General features: G+C 42.2%; 1 protein-coding gene across 1 annotated transcript in view; it reads left to right on the forward strand.

Moving 5' to 3' along the window:
* Nucleotides 1–11,444: 11,444 nt before the first annotated feature.
* Nucleotides 11,445–23,937, forward strand: part of LOC120529021 (E3 ubiquitin/ISG15 ligase TRIM25-like) — a 54,819-nt gene continuing 42,326 nt past the window's right edge. Inside the window, exons 1-2 of the mRNA XM_039753082.1 lie at nucleotides 11,445–12,076; nucleotides 18,743–18,838. Of these exons, the coding sequence (XP_039609016.1) occupies nucleotides 11,498–12,076; nucleotides 18,743–18,838 (675 nt within the window). The 5' untranslated portion in view covers nucleotides 11,445–11,497. The remainder of the gene's footprint in view (nucleotides 12,077–18,742; nucleotides 18,839–23,937) is intronic.

The following is a 23,937-nucleotide window of genomic DNA, read 5'->3' on the forward strand; positions in this document are numbered from 1 at the left end:
TTCATTTAAAATTCATTGTGGTAATGTACAGAACCAAAATGAGAAAAAAAGTTGTCTCTGTCCAAATATTTCTGGACCTAATTGTATGTGACTAGGAAGGAGAAGATGAAGAGAGACAGAGAGTCTGACTTGGGGGGCTTCTGTAGGGCACACTGAGAATTCTGGGAGATTACAAGTTTTACAAGAACAGTGGTGTGTAATGAATACAAGTTTAAAATTGGGAATGAGGATTTGGTTTTCCTGTTGTGACTTAATGACTGTATGATACTACGACATTGTACTCAGTCAGAGGTTACAGAAGGATTTGTCTCTTTTGATGTTTTTGGTTTGATGGTTTTTGTAATGATTTCTGATGTTTAATAAAAGATAGATTTCTAACTCAAAAAAATCTTTCTTTCTTTCTTTCTTTCTTTCTTTCTTTCTTTCTTTCTTTCTTTCTTTCTTTCTTATTTATCATTCTGATCATGTTTAGCCTGTATACCACTCAATCTTTATTTTATATAGTGTCTTTATTTTACTGATTTTATTTTGGACTTACTGAAACGTATTAGGGCCACGGAGAAGAAAGAAAAATACGGACATAGTGAGGAAAAAAAGTGTATGTCGAGAATAAAGCTGACATTTCCTCTTCATTTTCACCATTTAGGTCGAGATTACAGTCGACATTTCCACTTTAAACAATTGTGTTTTCTCTCTCTAGTTTAACTTTGCAATGCCCTAAACTTCATTTTTAAATGAGTGTAGATTTTCTCCACCCCATCATAACTAATGCAGCACATTAAATTAGTGATGGCCGCTCGATACTCAGGTTTCGACACTGTGTCGAGCTATTGAAGCACTGGAGATCAAAGCACCGCTTCGAGGCTTGCTTCAAATGTGCCCGTCACGTGATTTTGAATCACGCTAGCGTAATGACGTCATTGATATCTGCACAGTCAGCAGTCGATTTGGTCAGTTACTACTCTGGTGAAGTGCTTTGGCTCAAAGCGTAAAAGCGGTTGTCTATGCTACAGCGATAAAGTTCGCTAACCCATGTTCAAATCGTAATCGGGGCTCGCATATGTTGAAGTAAGAATTTTGTATACAACAGTTCAGTAGTACTTGTCTGTAAGTTAACAAATATATTTTGGAGACATTATGAACGATGTACATGGGACACTTTTTCCTTGGTGTGGAATCGTGTCCACCAAGAATCTGTAACAAATTGATGAGCATATTCTGCGTAAGGTAGCACGTATTATAACAATCCAGAATCTATTCTACCCCATGTCGATCATATCACAGAGGCTAAGAAACGCTTCACTAAAGCCGACGTGGTCATTACACCAGTATATGCAAGACATTCCTCATTAAACGTTTTTACTATTCAGTGATTCCCAGATCTGTTGCTGATTTGTATTATTGATTTCCAAAAAGCAATGTGAGTAAAAGCGTGTTCTGCAGAACTAATCACAACTGTCTTTAAAACAGAATCAGCGCCATCAGCAGTGTCTTCTGCAATTTTAGGAAAGCCTCGGGATTTCTGCGTTAATGAAACAAAAAGTTATAAAGAAACTTTGCGAATTCATCCAGAGGTGAACGTAAAAATTACTCAAGTACTGAGAAGAAGGAGCAGCTGGATAAGCACATCTGGAGCCAAACTTTCAAAAAAACATCTGACTTTGTCAGCAACATCCTTTCCTTCTCAATGCATCTTATCAAAGGCTGTAAATAATTGACGTAAGTAGAATTACTGAAACACTAAGCTTTTGTTGTTTCTGTATTCTTAAACCATCTTCAGTCCCACAATCCCCCGAAGTCAATGTCACATTCAATGTCCCCTGCTTCTTAACCTGTCTTGTTACCCAAAGCATCAACACTCAGTTTCATTCAAGGCTTTATCGTCCTTTCTTTCATAGATATAAAATAAGACACACACTTTCTCTACATATGTGTTCAATAATAATAGTAAACTGGCAGGAACGAGAAAAAGCACAAGATTGGAATATTTATGACAACAGCCTGGGCATCAGGGTGAGAATGTACCTTGTCACCCATTACGTGAGCTCGTCTGCCTGGCACACATTACACTGGGAACAAATGCAATGGAGAATACCGACAATGTACACCTTCAGAAGTGGAATAAATCGACTGTATAAGTAGAACAGTTCAGATAAACGATGAGATGTGTTAATCATAAACAATGTAACATAACTATTATATGTGTTGTTACTTTTTATTTATACTCACCAAACGTTACAGATCTACGAGGGAAATGAACATGGGTAATATGTTTATAATCATTCTCACTAAAATACACTGTCTAAATATATTACTAATGAGCAAACCAGAGGTGTGACCAGAACATCATGTGTGGGTGGGCATTTGGCTTGTCTGGGGGGCAAAAAATCTCCATCCATCCATCCATCCCTCCCCATTTTTGTAGGAAGGTGAAATAATAATAACAACATAGTTTAATATAACATATAAAATCAACAATTGTGGCATAAATCATAACCTATTGTTCAATAAAATAAACAGAGGCAATGGAACTCATATTATTATTTTTTGTGAACAAATATAGAACTACATCTACAAGGTAAATATCAATAAAGTCAAATGTATACAACATATGAGAGCAAGAACAGAAACGTGGCTCATTGTAGTCATTAGGGAGGCTATGATATCAGTTTCCAGTGTTTAACCTGGATATTATCTACAGGACCAGTCTGCGGTTACTCTTGGCAAATTCTAAAATAAATTAATTCATGTCAATTTTCTGTGATGTTTTTCTCATGTGCCAGAATGAAAAAATTTCTCTTCCTTGAATGCAGCATTGTTCGGCGGAGTGGAGTGAGAATGCGGTTCAAAGTAGAGAAAGAGCTTTCGCATGCAGCTGAAGACACACCAATGATGAGTGCTGTGACATATAGCGAATGCAACATAGGGAAGGTCTCTTTGTACTGCTAAATGCATTTGCATTCTTCAGAGAGATTAGCATAAACTGGCAGTTTATTGATCAACATGGCTTTTGCCACAGCAATTTCATTTTGCAAGCTCATGCTGTTTTGCTCTGTCCCTGCAAGTGCCTGAAGAGGTTTCAGGAGAGAGTGATCAAGAACTAATTCTGATTTTGGCAGGAGAAGCAATGTGGCCCTCAATAATTCAACATTACTCTGAGAGAATCTTGTCTCCATTTCCACAATAGCTCTATCAAGAATGCTGAACATAGGCCTTTTAAAAGTCTGATTAGGAGCAATTTGTTCATCAGAGTCATCAAGCCCAAGTGTAGACACGACAATACTATCATCAAACTGTGAATTAACTTTCTGTTTCCTTTTGAACGAATTGGTAGGCCTGCTTTCACACTGAGAGAAATGCTCCTCCCAGAATGAGTCAAATCTCATCTCATTCAATGTGGCCAGTGAAGCTGTCACCACCTCCCCAGCTGTGCACAAATCCACTGCATGTGCCTTGTCAGGGATGCCAGGGGCAACAACCCGGCCGGGACGCCTTGAGGGACCAGAGGAGGGTCTACGCGCACCCTGGATCATGTGGGGGCCATCATCCTGGTTGTTTTGGGGGCCACGGGCACAGAGCTTTGAAGCTCCACCCTGTAGGGGCCCGTGGTCACCGCCAGAGGGAGTTCCCATGCCTTGGGAGCCCTGGACCTCAGCACTTCCGCCACACCAGGAAGTGCTGGGGGGAAGAAGAGCAGGGACACCAGGAGTGCTTCCAGGGATGCAGCCGGCACTTCCTCCACACAGGGGAGTGTCGGAGGGTGATTGCCGGAGCCCACCTGGAGCACATCCGGGTGATAATAAAAGGGGCCGCCTCCCTTCAAAAAGGGCAAAAGTCGGGAGTGGAGTGGACTGAGCTGAAGAGGAGAGAAGGAGGCGTTCTGAAGAAGGCATTGTGTGGCCAGGACTTTTGGGGACTTTGGGGGTTTTGTGGTGCACTTGTGTGACTTTATTGTTGTAAATAAACATGTTGTGGGTGAAATGAACATATCCGCCTGTCTGTGTCTGGGCCAGCTTCCACAATGGCATCCTAGATGGGACTTTCCGCCTGGTTCAAGGCGGAGGGCCCTGTCACAAAATAATTTTGTGGACAGCCCGGCGCAGCAGGTGTGCCCACACACGTGCCGCGGGTGCGGCGTGCCCACAACCCCGGGACAAGGAGTCGCCCAGCAGACTGCTGCTGGTTCGTGGAGGACTGGTGCTCACCTGGTGTGGGAGAGAAACAACGGAGTGCAGCGGGCTCCGACGAGCGTGCCGGCGCTGGAGGCGCTCGCGACAGCATGTCGCCCAGTGAAGCCATGCCGTGGATGTTTCCTCAGGTAGACGGGATCCAGGAGGTAAGTTCCCTGCTTGTCGGCAACCGGCCCTGTGGGGCCGAGTCTGTTCTTTATTTACAGAGCAGGGGCTGCCCGGATCCGCGTCAGTGGCGGGGACATGTCGGTTTGCGGGGCTCCAGCGGTAAGGCAGCAGCTACGAGAGCTGCGGAAAGGGAGCCTGCCGCTCGTGATAGCCCAAAAAGGCCACTGCACCAGGAAGAAGAGAGCAAAGATGGCCGCGGACTGGAAGTCCCACCCGCTGACAGGCACGGGATTGGTCGGTGTGTCTTGTGTGCCCGCAAATGACTGTATAGAGACGGGACCAAGGAATGTCCGTCTTGTGCCCGGGTGAGACCCGATTGGGCCGGAGGAAGAGGCTCACAGGAAGTCGCTGGCGTGTGTTGCTGACAGACAGGTGAGCTCACCATTGGCTAACTTCCTTTCTTTGCCGGCTGCTCTGCATGAGCTTGAAGCGTGCCTTCAGCCTGCGGAGCAGCGGTTGTTACAGGTGCTACGAGCCCTCCTGGCAGAAGTGCAAGTACTGGAGAGGAAGGCGGTCGCGTCGATAAAAGTGCTACGGATGGCGACAAGACTGCGCATCGCTGGAATCTACAGCCAGAAAGGTACGGTGGGGACGATGAGTACAGCCGACCCCGTACAGCATAAGGCAGAATCCGCCAAAATTGGCTGTGATGATAATAACCAGCAACGAGTACGCGGTTCTCCAACAACAGACGCGGCAGGGAGTGCTGTGCGTGAGGTGAGGAGCGAGAGACCGCAGCGGCTAGCAGGACACGGGGTTAACAAGTGCCCTGGGTCCTAGCGCACTACGCTCTGAGCCCGCGGTAGTCTCCCGTTGCTCTGTAGGGACGCAGACGGGATCGGATCTGAGCGCTTGCCATGCTCAGACCCAGACCGTCACGGCGTCCCAGAGGAAAAGGAGGAATCGAGGGAAGAATGCCAGTTCCTTCGATACGGGAGGACGTGAGGCAGGCGGCTCACGTCCGGTTGCTGGCCAACCTCTGTTAGGGCAGAGGGAACCCATGAAATAAGCGGGGAGGAAAGGACTGAAGGTGGTCCCGTCTGTTACATCAACAGGAGGGACACGAAACCCACGGAGGGGGTGCCGAACAGGCAAGTGCATGTGTGGCACAAGGGGATGCCAGGGAAAGGTGTCCAGGCAGCGGCTCTGCCCCCATCTTTCTGTTTGTTGCATGACCGGACCCTGGACGTGCAATAGGACCCACTTCGTTGGGACCCTGCCCTCATGCGACGGGCCGTCTGACGGGATGACTCTCCGCTGGTGAGGGGGTGCCGCCACAGCTGGCGGAGGCTACGAAGGATCGAGTGGCTCCAACCATAGGGGCGCGAAAGTCTCAGGGGGGGTGCTGAAGGAGTGGGCACCGGGGTGCCGGTAAGAGGGGGGAGCACAGGAGGGCACCAACTGGTGGTGTTCAGGTGGTGTCTCCACCCTTATCCCTGTTATGAGAACAGGGCCGGACCTCACGGGACGTGTCGCTCCTCCCGAGTGGTTTTCGCTGGCTGTGGGGCACTGTCAGGGATGCCAGGGGCAACGACCCAGCCGGGACGCCTTGAGGGACCGGAGGAGGGTCTACGCGCACCCTGAATCACGTGGGGGCCGCCATCCTGGTTGTTTTGGGGGCTTTGAAGCTCCACCCTGTAGGGGCCAGTGGTCGCCGCCAGGGGGCATTCCCATGCCTTGGGAGCCCTGAACCTCAGCACTTCAGCCACGCCAGGAACTGCTGGGGGGAAGAAGAGCAGGGACACCCGGAGTGCTTTCAGGGATGCAGCTGGCATTTCCGCCATACAGGGGCGTGTCGGTGGGTGATTGCCGGAGACCACCTGGAGCACATCCGGGTTATAATAAAAGGGGCCGCCTCCCTTCATTCGGGGCGAGAGTCAGGAGTGGAGTGGACTGAGCTGAAGAGGAGAGAAGGAGGCATTCTGAAGAAGGCATTGTGTGGCCAGGACTTTTGGGGACTTTGTGGGTTTTGTGGTGCACTTGTGTGACTTTATTGTTGTAAATAAACGTGTTGTGGGTGAAATGAACGTTTCTGACTGTCTGTGTCTGGGCCAGCTTCCACAGCCTATAGAATTGCATTGACTGGTTTCAGCACACCAAGCACATGAAGGAGGAATTTTCCTGTATTGAAGAAATTCTGCTTTTTTAATTGGGTCAAAAGACCACATGCCTCTATGCAAATGTCAACAAGTGTCAGCCTCTGCTACCTCTGTGAGAAGCCCCTTTATAGCTTCCTCATTGTTGACAATGGACTTTGTGACATCATAATGAGTGGTCCATCATATTTCTAGAAGTCTTTTCAGTTTGGGTGTATTGTATGTGTGTGAAACATAATGTCTGTGACAAAATGTGTTCAATGAATTTGACCAGTCAAAGAACTTCTTAGCCAGAGGTTCTGATTCCATTGCATGTGTCACTGCTAAATGGAGCTGCTGGTTGTAGCATTGTACATATGGAGTGTACTTGTAAGAAAGCCTGGACACCACGCCTTGCACCAGACATGACAGAAGCACCATCAAAACACTGACACACTAAATTGTCTGGGCTGTAACCTAGATGTGACTGAATTTGGTTACAAATATATTCAGCATCAAGCTGATTCAGTTCAATTAAGCCAATCAGGAGTTCTTCAGGGATGGAGATCTGGACAAATCTAATCACTACAGACAAATTCTCAATGTTACAGCGATTCCTGGTACCATCACTTTTAATGCAAAGTCCAGGAGAGTCAGCTTTTTCATATTTGGTCCTGATATCTTTTACCATCATTTTCGCAAGAGTCTCAATTATTTCATTTTGAATTGCATTAGATGTGTATTTTGCGTTGTCTGGGATGTATTTTACAATTTCTGCAAGTTTGGCTTCTTTTCTGATTGTGTAATCAAAGAACTTAAGGATAAGTCCGTCCACCCCACCTACGTGATTGTGACCACGCAGAGCCAGTTCATTGACTGAAAGGAACTGAATGGCCTCCCCAATGCTTTTCACATAATATCTATTCTTTTCTGGGCTTGACCCAGTAGTTGAACTATGCTTTTACCCGTCTCTGCCCGGTGCCGATACTCTTGCCATGCAAACTACTAGACGCGTGTTTGTGCAAGCCTCCACCTTCTTTTTCTAGAGCTTTTTTCCATTTAGTGTAGCCGTGTTTGGTGAATATGTCCTTGCGCTCCAAATTGGAAACATTAAATTTGCAGCAAGCAAAGCAAAAGCTGGCATCACGGACATCAGAATATTCAATCCATTGTCGAGACTGATACCAGCTTGCACTTAAATATCTGAGTGTCTTTCCGAATGAGCACTTGGGATAATTAATTAAAATGGGCTGGGATGGGCTATCCATATTTAAGTCAGGCAGTCCGGACTGTATATTTTGTTGAAGGCAGAGGTTTGGAGTACCCGACACGGGCAGAGCTGGATGATTGTGTAGGCCCATCTGCATCTTTTGGAGTTTCAGTTCCCAACGTGGGTCCGCTGTGCTTCGTGTTGGTGGCAACGGTGCTGGGCTCAACAGTAGAGCCAGCAGCTTGTGGAGGGACAGAGGTTTTAAGATGTCTGCTTTTTAATAAGCCACCTATGCATAGCCTTTGGTGTTACCAACCAGAAAATAAAAGAAGAATGGAACGTATACGCTGTTTTAATTAAGGAATGCGGTCAACAGGTTCAAAACGTGCTGCAAAATGTGCAGCGAAGTGAACTGTGAAAATCAAATGTTATTCTTCTTCAGAGTTTTCATTGGACAGACAGAGCATTTCGCAGGATGGGCACGGCTTGTCTCTGGGGGGCAATGCCCACCCAAGCCCCCCTGTGATCACGTCTCCGGAGCAAACTGAGACACATTGGCCTTTAGGAAACATAAAAAAGTGTGTGCGCTGTCATTTAGGACACAATGCATTGTTAACGTGACGCACTCTCTACTGACACAATGTCACGAAAAAAAAGAAACAGCGCAGTCCATGCAAACTCACAGCCTCCTTGATGTTTGACCTTATGATATTGTCATTATCATATAAATAAAATCATTTTAAGAAGATGACAAGTCTGTTATAGTCAGTTCAATTAACGCTCCTTTTAAAAAGTTTGCTTATACAGAATATAAAACAGAATCTCAATGATACGGGACTGGTGAGTAGTAACGAATAATATGTGACACTGAGAAATGATAATTAATAATAATGGGAACAAGTAAAAACTACGACTTGCTAAAACGGACACGGTAAATGTAGGCATTTCAATAAATAATTTAGGAGACTTGTGTGTGCATTTCAATATCGATTTAAGAACTACGTAGGCCACCTGTTGTACTTACTGAGGCGGATGTAGAAATATGTTGTTTGACATTTGCACGTTAAATTGGTTTAATTGACATGAGAGTATCATTGTTGTATTCTCCTAATGAAGACGAAAAAAATATATTTATAGATGTATACTATATGACATACGGTTTTGAACAAAATTAAGCTTTCCATAAAAAGGTTGCATGATTTACCTAATCTTTTCAAATATATAAAGTTGATATATGACAATATATCTTTGACACTATGTATCAGACAAAGGAAATCACAGCAATCCACAAGAACAATAATTAATTATCATTAACTACCTGAATTGTAGCTTAACCATATCAACTGAAATGTGTAATGTCAATACGAATTACAAAATATAACTAGAGAGTTAAGTGTCAGATACAAAGAACGAACAAAACCGATAATATGCGGACACGAACCAATTTAGTTCATATGAATGAAACCAGTATTGTACGCAGGCAAACCAATTAAGTATGCACGCAAACCGATAGTAAATATTCATAAACCAATAGTGTTTGCACGTAAACCAATAGATTACCTACAGAAATATATGATTTATGGCCTGTTTGGCCCCTCATACTGAAGGGCGTTCCATGATATGGAGGGCATTCTGTGAGGTATTGTAGTCTGCAGCTTCACTCTTTCGGTCTCTCAGCCGCAGAGAATCCATTCAGGTAGGGGCGGGACTTAAAAAGGATTTTGTCCAGGCCTTAAACCCCATGTATGTTCGCCCCAGTAGATAAACCTCAGCCCAAACAATTATTCCACGACTATATAACATGGCGCGTGCATTGTGTCAAGACAGGGTCAAAACAGCTTCAGCAGTTTGCCTGACAGCTGACTGCCGGACATCCAGAGCGACCCGCTCATACAAGTCTGTCACTTGTCACTTTATTGGAAAGTTTAAGGTGACATTTTGCCTTCATGACTGTTGTGGGTTTACTTAGAGAAGTACTGCAGAAACCTGGCAGAGGAGCTGCTGAGAGTGACAACAGAGTGACAAGTAGACGACCCAGTGGCGTGCTGTGTTACTGAATATATACTGTATGTGACGTGGAGAGGCTTGTCCGCCGTCAGCCGACATCAGAATTCAAGTGCAGTCCTCTCTCTTACCGTTAGACGGCATTTCTGTAATCACTAATATGTCAGTTATTGTTTTAGAAATAAGACGTGATAGTATTCTTAGGAGTACTTATAATATTTGTAATTTAATTTGTATAATGGAATAATTTAAAAGGTGGAATTATTAAAATAACTAAGAAATTTAATGAAATCCAAAGAAATGTTTGAATTGTACATATATTTTATCACATGGGTTTTAATTTGAAATGTTGCACCTAACCTGCATGTCTTTGGACTGTGGAAGGAAACCGACGCAGGCACAGGGAGAACATGCCAACTCCAGGGAGGACCCAGGAAGCGAACCCCGGCCCCTTACTGCGAGGCAGCAGTGCTACCACTGCGCTACTGTGCCACCTCTGCCAATAGTGCATTTCCAAATTAAAAGTTATTGTTGTTGGGTGGATCTCAATATAATCAAAAATCTGAAAATGTTCATAAAAACTTTGAGGTGGAGGTTGCCACAAAAACTAATATGAAAAAATGGGGCACACATGGCAAAAGGTTGAGAAACACTGATATAAGAAAATGTTATACGAGCCTTCATGTGTCTCAGAGACATCTGTATATTTGTTAGTGCTGGTGACAGCGAGTCCCAGTGTGGGGCACTGAGAAGTGACAGGCTGGAGGGGTCACTCTTATGTACTTAAGGTGAATGAGTCTGAGGTGGGCTACTACAGAGGAACTGGCAGTATGGAATCATCATCATCATCATCCTCAATATGCCACACTGACTGCCAACATGATGAAATGCCGCCATTGTTTTTTGTGTTTGGCAGCTTCAAGTGATGATCCAAGGAAAGCCAGATCCACTTGTATGATGTCATCCCTGCAGGTTTGTGGTCTGCCTGGTTTCTTCCTCCCGTGTGTTGTTTTGTGACTAGGATCTGTGTGTGTTAATCGTAGGGTGCGAGAGTAGACTGGCCTACCGGACAGACTTGGTTAAGTATCCCAAATCCTGTGATAATATGGCTTCTGTAACCAAGAAAATGTAATAAACCTGTGAAGGAGCTGAGAGCGGCGAGCACCTGTGATGTGATACGTGTCTGTCTGTCTTGTCTGGTGTCCCACCTGTTATGTCGCTTTATAAGTTTTCATATTTCTACAATCCTTGAGTTTTTAAATAATATCATATTATTCTGTTAGACTAAGTGGGCTTCAGTTATCTTGATAGAGTCTAACAGCTCAGAATTTACAGAATAATCTGATAAATTACTGACAAATAAAACTCATTATTTGATGGATTAACATCCATCAGTCAATTCTCCTCACCCACTCCATTGACACATCTCTGATGATTAACAGTCAAGAACTTACCATGTCGATGGATAATTTGAATAAAACAAGGACCAGCATGGCAACATGCAAATCTGTTTCTTCTGACTGATTTGTGTTATTTTCATTTTATTCCATTTGTAAATGTGCACTGAGTCTGTCTTAGGTGGACTGTAGTATATAAAAAACAAATAAGAAATAATGACGTGAATTACACTTTAGCAGGCCCCCTGTGACAGGTCATCTCTTCTCTAACTATATGTCTGTTCACCCTCAGTGTCTCCTCAGATGTTCTCTCTGTGAGCTCTCAGCTTTCTCTTTAAATCTCCTCCTCCTCATCATCAGTGAGCTCAGACAAACTTTCACTTGCATGTCTTCACAAGTCACTTCCTTGTTTGTCTGACTGATTCTCTCTGCCTGCCTCTCCTCAGACTGATAATGGCTGAAGCCCAGCTATTTGGATTACAGGACGAGTTCACCTGCTCTGTGTGTCTAGACACCCTGACTGACCCCGTCACTACCCCCTGTGGTCACAGTTTTTGTCTGAAGTGCCTCATGGACTACTGGGAAATGAGCCAAGTGTGCAGCTCTCCTCAGTGCAGAGAAAACTTCAGCACAAGGCCTGAGCTGAACAGAAACACTTTGCTAAATGAAGTCATCACGAAATTAAAGAAGACGGCACCCAGTTCTCCTCCATCTCAGAGTTATGCTGGCCCTGGAGATGTGGAGTGTGACTTCTGTACTGGGAAGAAGTTCAAAGCAGTGAAATCCTGTCTGACCTGCCCGGCCTCCTACTGTCAGATTCACCTGAAGCCTCACTGTGAAATGGCAGCCTGGAAAGACCACAAGCTGGTTAATCCTGATAGAAACCTAAAGGAGAAACTCTGTGTGAAACATCAGAAAAGTCTGGAGATATTTTGCAAAACTGATGATTCCTGTATCTGCATGAAGTGTGTGGTGACTGGACATAATGGGCATAAAATGGTCGAACTGGAGACGGAGAGGGAAGAAAAACAGGCGAGTGGAGTTTAGTGTTTAATGAAATCTTTTTGAACAACTTTGGGTTAAAGAATTTCTAGAAGCTTATTTTGCAGCTTCAAGAGGTGATCCGAGGAAAGCCAAATCCACTTGTGTGAGGTCATCACAGTGAGTGTGTGGTCTGCTTGGTTTCTCCCTGCAATGCATCGTTGTGTGACTAGGATCTGTGTGTGTGTGTGTGTTAATCATAGAGTGTGAGAATTAATAGACCGGCCTACTGAACAGACTTGGTTGAGTCTCCCAAATCCTGTGATAATGCTGTTTATATAACCAAAAAAATGTAGAAAACCTGTGAAGGAGCTGAGAGCAGCAATGACCTGCTGTGTGTTACGTGTCTGTCTGTTAGTCTTACAGAGATATTTATCCATCTGTCTCATGAACCTGAATTCTGAGCCTGTCCTGGTGAGACTCGGTGCAAAGCATGAAACAGTCCAGGATGAGATCCCCAATATTGTCCATGAAGACCTGAGTGCTCCCATTACACCCAGTGGAGTTTCTATATGCTCCAATCAGATTTTCTTTTTAACATCTAAGGCAGTGGTGGGCTAACTACAGCCTGCAGACCAGAACTGGCCACTGACAGGGGTGCAGGTGTCAGATGGGCTGCTGTTGAAAATATCAAACATTCTGATAGTAATAAGGTGATCTTAGCAAAGTGATGTTACAGTTGGCTGGTGTAAGTGTAGTTAGTCACCATGAAATGTCATCGTTCACATAATTCAATGTAAGTTTGACACATTAATAGAGAGTCTCTGTAGTGCTGCCACTTACACGGTGTGTTTCATGGGTCTGCCTTGTCTTGTTTGTCTGTTTAAAAGGATAATGAAGGTACATTTTGATTTGCGCTGTTTGCTGAAGCCTAGGAAACACGATCCTTTATTCTCATTTCTTTGCCAAACTGTCCCATTTTCGCCATGATATGGTCCTGCTCATGGATCTTTTCCTTCCTCATTCTTTTCTCCCTTCAGCCGGTAGTAAGTCAGAGGTACTGTGAGGTCCAGAGGTTTCTGCAGTGGTGGCCATTGCAGTCTCTGTGTGAGCTTCATGTGTTCAGCAGCCTCTGTAACATGATCCTCATAATTAGAGCCTGAATCTCCACTCCTCTCAGAGCTCTCCTCATGTAGAAATAGTCTCAGAGCCTCCAAGTCTGGCCTGTTTTCATGTGCTTGCCATTTTTCCCTAAAAACCAAAAGCTGATGTTAACAAAATCAACATTATATAGTTATATTCTGATTTATTACAGCCAAACACAATTTCTTTATTTCCACACCCACACCCTGCATGTCTTCATTATACTCTGACTGCATAGCAAACTATCCATCCATCCATTATCCAACCCACTATATCCTAACTACAGGGTCACGGGGGTCTGCTGGAGCCAATCCCAGCCAACACAGGACGCAAAGCAGGAAACAAACCCTGGGCAGGGTGCCAGCCCACCGCAGGCATAGCAAACTATTTTACATTATTATCTTTTATAACAGAACATAAACTTTCCATGTTATAGTTACCTAACACTTCATGATGAAGCTATGCATTGTATTTCAGACTCTGAACTTATCTCACCTCAGAACAGCAGTCAGTGAACAGAGGAGCTGTGGAAATCTCGAGCTGCTGCTGAATGACTAACAGAGTGTCACTACACCGATGACAATGTGTGACAATCAAACTGAGGACCCTTTACAAACAGTGGCTGAGTAAATTATTACATTTCTTAAAACTGAATAGGCGGGATTGGGGGCTTTTGACATTTGTATTTTTAAAAAGCAATAAGCAGAAATAGAAAAATGTGACATTATTAGGAACAAACTGCTTGACAAAATCATAAAAATAGGAATGACAAAAAAGCAGCTGTGAGGTACGACAAAATATATACCTCTGGGGTCCCCAAAGACCCCAGTCGGTAGTTCAAATGGCATGTTATTGTCACATGTCATTTTATATTGAACGATCATCGACCTGAGGCCTAGGGTGTCCTGGTGCCAAGTGCACATATGAACAGAGTTAAGTCTAAGATTCTTACAACACATTCAGCTCAGAAATTTCAATATAGTATTACTGTATAGATGTCCTCATTTTAATTAAATAAGTAATCATACATTTCATTCGTTATTGGAGATAAATGTATTTATTGGACAGTGAGGTCATTTCACATCTCCAAACCCTGGAGTGATGATTCAATTTCATGTATGATTATGACAAAGACCAGGGGTTGGCAGAGGTAATGCTGTAAAGTCGCTCAGCGTGCCAACCTAAGCCCACCATATTTTAATATACAACAACCACTGAAACACAATACATTGATCTTATATTAACATGTTTCCAATGCATTACATAACTATTCTATTCTTGGTTGATTATTCAATATTTTAATTCAAATAGGAACAAATACAAAAACCATGTTTTGCAAAATTTAAGTTTTGAAACCATTGGAATTTTATTAACATTGTCAAATGTATGTTTTGTTAAAACAGAAAGTCCAATAGTTTGAAGAACAAATCAATTAAATAAATCAAACCTAAAGCACATCATTAAAATGTTTCATCTGAGTAATTATTGATTGGTATTGACCTGAGTCATTAATTTATTACGGTGACTCTTGTCCTTCCTTCTCCTGAGCTAATTGTTCAATATCAGGTGAGTATTTGGTGACTTTCGGCTTCACACAGCCGTCTGAATGCACAGGCGTCAGGCAACTTCTCTGTGGACTCAAAACAGATTTCATGTGTGAGAAAATGTGTTCACATGTATAAGTCGACCCAAAAGCCAAAAGCAATGCAAATGTAACTTTCTTCAAACAGGTGAACACTTCAAGCAGGGATATCCAGGGGCTGAGGATAATAGCTGACTTTTCCAAGCAGTTTCCTTCAGGAATTTTCCACACTTATAAAAATTGTATCATCTATAACTCTGATGACTGATGACATTTGAAAATTGTCAACATCCATCCACTTGAACAGAGACATCATATGTGGTGGTAGAAAGATCAGTTAAGGTGGGCTTGATGAGGTAAGAAAATACGGGCCTGTTAATTTGGTAGTCTTGCCCTCGTTTAGCAAACCCTCCTTTGAGCAACATATTTCTGAAGCTCATCTCTGTTGACAGTAAATCAATGAGAATGAGCCTTTAGGTTTGGAAAGTGTTTATTGGTATTAGTGGTAATATCACCACAAAATATATCTGTTTGTCCCTGACCTTGTAAACTCAAGCTCAAGTCACTCAGGTGTTTAGTTACGTCAGCCAGAAACATCAGCTTACACAGCCAGTCGTCGCCATTCATTTCTGGGAAATGTTGTTCTTTTTCATGAAGAAACACCTTGATTGCTTCTAGACTTGATCCAAATCTGTTCAAAGCATTACCTCAACTAAGCCAATGAACATTTCTGTAAAGCGGGAGGTCCATATTGCGCTCTCCGCTTCTTATAGAAGAGACTTGACTTGCCTGTGAGTCAATAAAGAGCGAGAAACTGTGAAGTTAACTATCTTGATAACAGTTTCCATTACAGAGTTCAAGCACAGTGACAAACACTACACACAAACTCTCCTGGTGTATAACACAATCAAAGCTCAATACTTGATGTCCAATATGATCCTGAAGAAGTTTACCAAATCCTTTGTTCTCTCCAACCATAGCAGGGGCCGCATCATTAGTAACAGAGAATATTTTATTCATGTTAATGTTCTCATTTTTGAAATAGCTTAGAAATGCAGTTATCATGTCCTCTCCCAATCTCAAGTAGCACAGTTCTTTATCAATATGGTCGTTGTCACAATATCGCCCAAGTATAAGTAGGCACGCCACGTCATTCACATCACCAGTTTCGTCAAGAGCGACACTAAATGCAGCTTGTTGTAACCCAGGTGTATGTTTTACTGTTACATTTTCAGCCATATCAGTTATGTTTCTCTCGACTGATCTCGCACAAGCCAGTATTTCTCAAATCCGACGGAGGATTGTTTCTTTATTTGGTAAGTCGCTAAACAAAATTTTAGCACTGCTCAAAAAACAGTTTCCTTGGCAAATTCTCCAGCTATGAAAGGCTGGGCCTTCAAAGCCACACTCTGAGCAATCTTGTAACTTCATTCGGTAACTTTATTTTTGGTTCCAATTACTTGACTAAAAATACTAGTTTGGTTTTAGTTGCCACAAACAGCCCTTTTTTATGGCTTCACATGGACTGATGTTTGAGTTGATACACTTGATGTACGGCACACAACAATTTCACAACATAACGTACAGACAGCACAATCCTTTTGTTGTATGAATCCATATTTGTTTGTTCAAAATTCTTGAAGTGAATGGATATCAAGTTTATGCCTTTTTTTAGTCATTTTAAGGGCACCATATTACTTAATAACAACACCAGCTTTAGTGTTATGGTGCACAGACTTTACTGGCATGAGTTAAGCTTCCACTGCCTGCCTCTCTTTTATTGACTCATAACTTCAGCTCAGATGTCAGTTGACTTCACCAGGACTCCTTGACGTGTAGATTTGGGTGTCATCTGATCAGTCTGATCAACTACAGGCAAATGACACCCAGCAATGTCTCTGTATGGCACTCTTTATTACTTTATGACTGAAGGAGCCAAAACTGAACCACTTTTAAACTTGATGGACACAACTTTACATCGATTAGTAGCAAAAATGTTGAACTTCTGTGCATCCAAGAAACCTAAAGCAGCAAGTCCACGACTTCCTTTATAACCCTTTGCTAGCACTAGAACTCTGATCTCTGCCCCTGGATTAGCTTCTGCCCAGTAGTAAGACCCTTATTAAGACCCAGCCTTGTAAAGGAACGTAAGATGCACAGGTAAGAGGGACCCCACATAAGAGTTCTCTGTAAAATTGCTAATGGAGGGAAGCAGTTGGGCACAGAAGACCAAGCAGTTGTACGTTTTTTGCCAGCAAAAAGTGTGAAACCTCAAAGACTTCTTTAACTGCAGAACAACTCAACATCTACAAGGAGAAAAGGCCAAGAGAGACAAAAGAATCTGTTAGAAATAGGACAAAGTAAACTGAATGTTCTTCAGGTGTGCCAGAGGAAACTCTCCATGGTTACAGCAATCTGGAGAAAGCATCACCTCCACCTGGAGTGACCATAAACCAAGTCAGGAGTTCACCTGCTCCGAGTCTGAGAACTTCTGACTGTAACTTGGTAGTTAACATAAAGCCAGTGGATGAATTCTGGGAATTGACATCACCATAACTGTGTGAAGGAGAAGACCTTAGCTGATGTAACGGTCTATTCATAAATTCAGGGAGAAAAATAAAGTGGACTTGTATGAGTTCAGAACAGCATCTCTCCAACACACAGAGGAGCTGTAAGTGAGTGCAATTACAGTGCTGGATTTAGAAGCTTGATCTTGTAGCTAAGAATCTAACCTTATGAACTTCTGACCAGAACTGCTATGTGCCTTTTTCCATAAGTACAAGAAACAGAACCAACTAAGATAAAGAAGATATGTGTTGTGTTATTTGTGAATGCTCTTTGTCCATTTAAACTTGTATATTTAAATCTTCAGTTATCCTTATGTTATAAATATGTTGTTTATTTTGATTGGTGTTTGTGTCCTCCAGGTGCTCCAGTTTCCTCCCAACAATCCAAAGATATGCATTTTAGGTGGATTGGCATTGCTAAGTCCATCCATCCATTATCTAACCCACTATATCTTAACTTAAAGGTCATGGGGGTCTGCTGGAGCCAATCCCAGCCAACACAGGGCGCAAGGCAGGAAACAAATCCTGGGCAGGGTGCCAGCCCACCACAGCATTGCTAAATTAGAACTATTATGTGTGTGTGTGTGTGTGTTGTGTGTGTGTGTGTGTGTCCCCGTGTGTGTGTATGTGTATTTGCCTTGTGATGGACTGGTGCCCTTCCCAAGTGTTGCCCCTGCCATGTGTCCAGTGTTTTCTGAGATAAGCCTTCAGGTGACCTTTGACTTCACCTTAGATAAATGGATTAAGAACATGGAAAGATAGATGAATGGATGGATCATTTACTGCAGTAAGAGTGTTTGAGTCAGTTGTTAGTCCATCACCATGTCTGAGCCACACACTGAGAAAATGAAAGCTGATTTGTGAGGACTTTTGACAATTTTTGAATTTCAGGCATTAGCTGATCAGATCTCTTCAAAGTTCTGGTGTCTTGGCTGTAAAGTGAAACCAAGACTTCCAGCTCTGGACTTACTGTTTGGTAGTTTTAATTAATTAATTAATTAATTAATTAATTAATTAATTAATTAATTAATTGGAGTCTTCACCTACTCAGTCCAGTTATTTTGTGTGTGAAGTACTGATTTCCAAGTCGTCGATGTGATGTCTTCTAAACATCAAGAACTAACTCACACACCAGTGTGTCTTCAAACTGACTTCATGATTTGATACACTCTATAAGCCCAAACTCCATCTTGAATCTGTGATATTTAATGTTTCTTTGAATCTTTTATGTTATTCAGATTTGTTGAATCAAATCTCTTTGTGTCACCTACTGTGTCAAAGTGTGACGGAAGAAGTATGTTGTGGCATGAAATGTAAAAAAGAAATGTGTTGCACAAATATCAGGATGCAGAAACAGATGAAGAAATCAAAAGGTAAAAGTTAATTCTGATCTGACCACGCGTGTCCTCTTGTGTGTCCAAACAGAAACAGCTGGGGGCGACACTGAGTGACATCAAGAGGACACTTGAGGGCAGAGAGAAGACACTGAAGGAGACAAGGAGAACTATGGAGGAGATGAAGGTGAGTGGAATTAACATGACACTTCATATCAAAGAGAGGAGAACTAACTTAAAAACAGAAGAGCCAGCAGAGCCTCACTGGTGAGATGATGTGTAGAGACAGGAAATAGAGAAGGAGAGAAGACATGTTTTGGTGTCCTTCATAGCATTTAACTGTTGACATTATTCCATGTTTTATTCTTTAGAGATTCAGACGGCATCACCCTGATGTCCTCTGACATTCCATTCACTTCTTAAAGGGGACTCAACTCTCCCTAACGGTAACTCAAACTGAAGTTCAATGCTAATGTTCTGAATGAGATTAGTCAGCATAACATTCCTTAATGGTCTGTTCTGTTTTTTGAATGCTTCCTCTAAATTTGTATTAATTAAAAGGAGGGATTGTGAGCCAAAGGCTTGAAACGCTTGGAGGTTTCATCTTGTCCTTGACACGTTTTGGAAAATTATAAATGAGTTAAATATGATAAGATTTTAGCTTGAATAATTGAGTGCTTTGTGAATATTGAGCTGGAGTGTACTCTGTGCAGAGCTGGTTTCCTCTTCTTTTCGTAGATGGTAATTGAAAGGTCCTTTTTCCACCGCACCACAGGATCTTTGAAAAACGTGTTTGCCTTGGAACTGACTGCAGGTGTTTGCAATTCCTCCGTAAGACAGCGCCATCTTCAGTCTGCACTAAAATGACTGAGGCTCTGGTGTTTTGTTCACTACAACAGCTGGGTTTTTCCAATTCTTCTTGGTGTCAAGCTTTAAGAGAACTTTATCTGGCAGGGCTTGGGCAGAGTGTCTTCAATCATAGAACTCCTTTCCTCCTCACCATGTCATGATCAACAGTTTGGGGCTGGAGTTTGTTCTCCAACATAGGCAGGTTAGTTCTGATTTGTCGACCTATCATCAGCTGGGCTGGACTCATTCTGTAGCGGCATGAGGTGTTGTAAGTGCTAAGTGAGGATCGGGTTGAAGGAGTATATTTTTGCAGTCTGGACTGCTCTCTCTACAGCTCCACTTGACTGAGGATAATGGGGGCTGGATGTTGTATGACAAAAATCATAGTCTTGACTAAACTGCCGAAACTCCGCTGAAGAAAACTGTGGGCCATTATCTGACCCCAGCTGCAAGTGCGAAATTTCAATGTCGTGAGAACAGTAGTCTACTACTACAAGGTAAGTTTTACCATTTAGTTCACACAAATCTGATGCTTCTTTACACCAGTAGCCAGAAGGCAGAGGTGTAATAATGAGAGGTTCTTTACTTTGACTAGGCCTGTGAGCTCTACAAAAGGCACACATTGTCACTTTTCTATAATTGTCCTTTCCTAACAGAAACCACCATACTGACATTTTTGCTCTCTGGCGGCATTTTGTAAGTCCTTGATGACCTTTTTGGATTTGGTTTAACACATCCTCTCGCATTTCAGTTGGAATCACAATTCTGTTCTCAACCAGTAGCAAACCATTTCTTTCTGACAGAGATGCTCTGGCAACATAATATTCATTTAGATGGGAGGGTATGTGCCTGACCAGTCCTCACGGAGGAACCAAATTCACTGCATCAATGTCAGAATCGCTTAATGTTGCCTCCCTAATAATTTTTAACAGGGATGTTGACACTTGGCAGAAACATGTATTGCTGTTTTATCTTGGTAGAGTAATATATGTATTGCTCTACAACAACAACATTTATTTATATAGCACATTTTCATACAAACAGTAGCTCAAAGTGCTTTGTAAGTAAAATAGTGCTCTACTTTCCCCTATTCTATTACTAATATGTAGCCTTAGAATGCCTAATCTCACAGACTTACCACTGTTTATAAGATATTATTTTATATAACTTATCCCCACCTTCCCTTCTATATCTATAACCTCAGGCAATTAGATGTAGTAAAAAGACAAGCAGGAGTTAAGTCACACATAAAATAATGTATTACTGATAATATTCATAAAAAATAACAAAATGTAAAGTACATTTGAATATTGGCAACCATACAACCTGATAAAATGGTGTGTAATTCAGGTGGCACACAGACTTGTAGTTACTTAAAATGTCTCTAGTTAAGGCATCGTTGGGGCTCAGCTTTCAGCCACATGTCTGTTCAATATGGCTGCTGAGCTGTGCTCTTCAATGTGTTGTCTTCATCATCACAGGTTAGCAAGAGAGATGCTTCTTCATATGTGGGTCAATCAGAGAGAGAGAATGTGGTTGAGCAAGTACATTTATAGGTTTTATGTCCAAGCCCTTCAGCCAATCCAGACAGCCATATCTCAGACCAATGGGGGGAATAGTACATCTTAACACCTGCAACCCCCCCAAGACCATATGTTAAGCTAACCTGGCTTTGTGTGGGGAATGAGAGAAAGACTTTAGCAGAGAAATACTCATCAAACTGGTTTAAGACACATCCCCCAAATCCTGTCGTAAAATTACAAAGAAAAGTCGTAAACGGGGGGCTGGGCAAACATGAATGCCTCTCACCAAAGTAAAACTAAATTACATTGAAATGCCTAAATTACAAATTAAGACATACAAAACATTTATCAAGTTATATGCAAAATCTCACATCACAACAATTGCATTCACATTAAAACGCATAAGTCGTATTAATAAACGCTGACATCTCAAAGGGGCATGATCGATATCGTAGGAGTTAATCAGCAGAACCAAATGTTTGTGGTCTGTTTAAAGGCAAAATCCTTCCATGCCTTGCAAGTACCGGGCAAACTTTTCACATGGCCACACTGTTGTTAGACACTCTTTTTCAATTTGAGAGTATCTGCATTCTGTTTCAGTTAATGTTCTTGAGCAGAAAGCAACTGCATGAACTGTGTCACCATGGACTTGGAGTAGTGCAGCACCTAAACCAAAACTGCTGGCATCAGCACTAACTACAGTTGGCTTCTTGGCATCATAATAAGCAAGAGTGGGAGAAGTGACTAGCATGTGCGTTACCTTATCTAAGGCCTGTTCTTGTGCTACTGTCCACATCCACTCTTTTTCTTTCTTAAGAAATGAGGTCACGGGTTGAAGCTCTGTAGACAGCCCAGGGACATATGTGTCTAGATAGTTGATCATTCCCAGCATTTGCCGGAGCTCCATCACGTTAGTCAGACTAGGCATTTCTGTGATCACTTTCACATATCTGGCATGATGCCTCCATTGCTGATTATGTGTCCAAAGTACTGCAGCTCTGATTTATTAAAACAACATTTGTCTCAATTCTGTTTCATTCAAGAATTTTTAATTGTTTTAAGAACAGCTTGAAGGTTCTCGTCCCGAACTCAAAATAATGTATTCTGCTAGCTCGTACAGACTCCTAACAAAAGCTTTTACTGTCTCTCCAACTTTTTGTTGCCGTTGGTGGAAGAGAACCCGCTCATATATAACATTTCTCCGAGGTATGAAATGTTCTTCAAATTTTTTGACAACAGCCTCAGAATTATTCTTGTTAGAAACTTCTGCAAACGTAAATGCAATGTATGTAATCTCGACACCTTTGGCCATTGAATATAGCAGAGAATTAACTTGAACCTCAAATTCCTATTCCGTAGTGATGCGGAAACAATTGAAGCACTGAATCCACATCGGCCACGATGCTGGTTGTGTAAAGTCAAAAGCCTCCGGGGCATTGAATTTACACATTTTTCCTTCTCTTTCCAAAGCTCCGTATGTGCGACTAAACTTTTGACACCATGTCACGCAAAGAGGGACAATTCAGGACAACAGTTTAATTAATAATAACTCTTTAATCCAAACTCACAGTACAACAACAGTGTCCAATACTGATCCCAGAACATGCATACACGTTCCCCCCCAAAAGATTACATATTACTTATCTGATTGGCCAGCAGACACATCCATATCTCCACAGCCATGACAGACTAAACTTAAATTAAATTTATTGTGCAGACTGACATTAAACAGTCCAGCGCCATCTAGTGTATTAAAGTACTAAGAGCAGCAGACCCAGACCAGTGGGAGTGTCTTTAGTTCAAGGAAAAGTAGGCGGGTCACAGTGTGTCACTCAACACTGTCTAGTCCAATTAAGACAAAGATGGACAGTTGAGGAAGAATCAAGTAAAGGAGAGCCGTCCTCACAGATTGACCTTCACTTTGGTTATGCTTTTATACTCATTTGATTTTGTTGTTTCCTCCTAGAATTCCTGCTTATTAGTGATGCATGAAATCCCCTCTCTACACCCATGCTGACTATGACATTTTTTAGCCAGAGGTCCTTCGCCTGCATAATGTTCAAAGTTTTGTTTATGTCTTATTTATTTATTTATTTATTTATTTATTTAAATCATTGCCAATCACTGTCAGGAGCTTCCCTTCCGCCCAATAAATATGTGATTTTATGCATTTTTCAGCCTGTGCTTTGTTTTTCAACTCTCTTTAGATTCTGTTTTGAAACTTTATTTGCTTTAGATTGCCTTGTTTTGGTCAACTGAGTGTCTTTGTATTTGGAATACAACTTTATGAAGAATACATTTTTAATTCCATAAAGATTCTATGAGTTCCATTTTATGTCTATCTAATTTCCTCAGTCTTATGTAGACTTGTGTGTGTCATAGGCAGATACGCAGATCACAATATCACTACTGCTCCTCAGCTTTGTACCTAACTCTTCAAATTGTCCTGCAGAACTGGTGGTCTGATCCAACCTCTTATAATTGTTTAATTAGAACTGGACATATTTGACAATGACAACTGGATCCTTCTTTCTCTACTCTGAACAGGAGCCTCTCCGCCCAACCAGTGAGGTTTTCCACATGTGTATCAAAAGGCAAAACACCATATGGGACTCTCTTTATCTGGAGCAAAGTTTCATCTAAATTCTCTAATAAATAAATCCCATATTATAATTTCTTCCTCATTTTAGTTGCTGGTTAGGAGGTGACCTTTTAAGTCTTCTCATTCCTACCTTCTATCACAGAATCATCCTAGTCACTGTCCAGCTGTGCAAAGTTCTTAAAACAGCAGAACACCTCCAGCTATGGGATTAATTATCCTGGACAGCAGGCACCTTTTACTTCACATTTGCTTCCCACATAGTAACACACAGCCAGGTATCATCATACAAGTATGAGCCATAACTGCTATAGT

Source organism: Polypterus senegalus, chromosome 4 (assembly GCF_016835505.1).
Source record: "Polypterus senegalus isolate Bchr_013 chromosome 4, ASM1683550v1, whole genome shotgun sequence".
NCBI classification, from domain to species: domain Eukaryota; kingdom Metazoa; phylum Chordata; class Cladistia; order Polypteriformes; family Polypteridae; genus Polypterus; species Polypterus senegalus.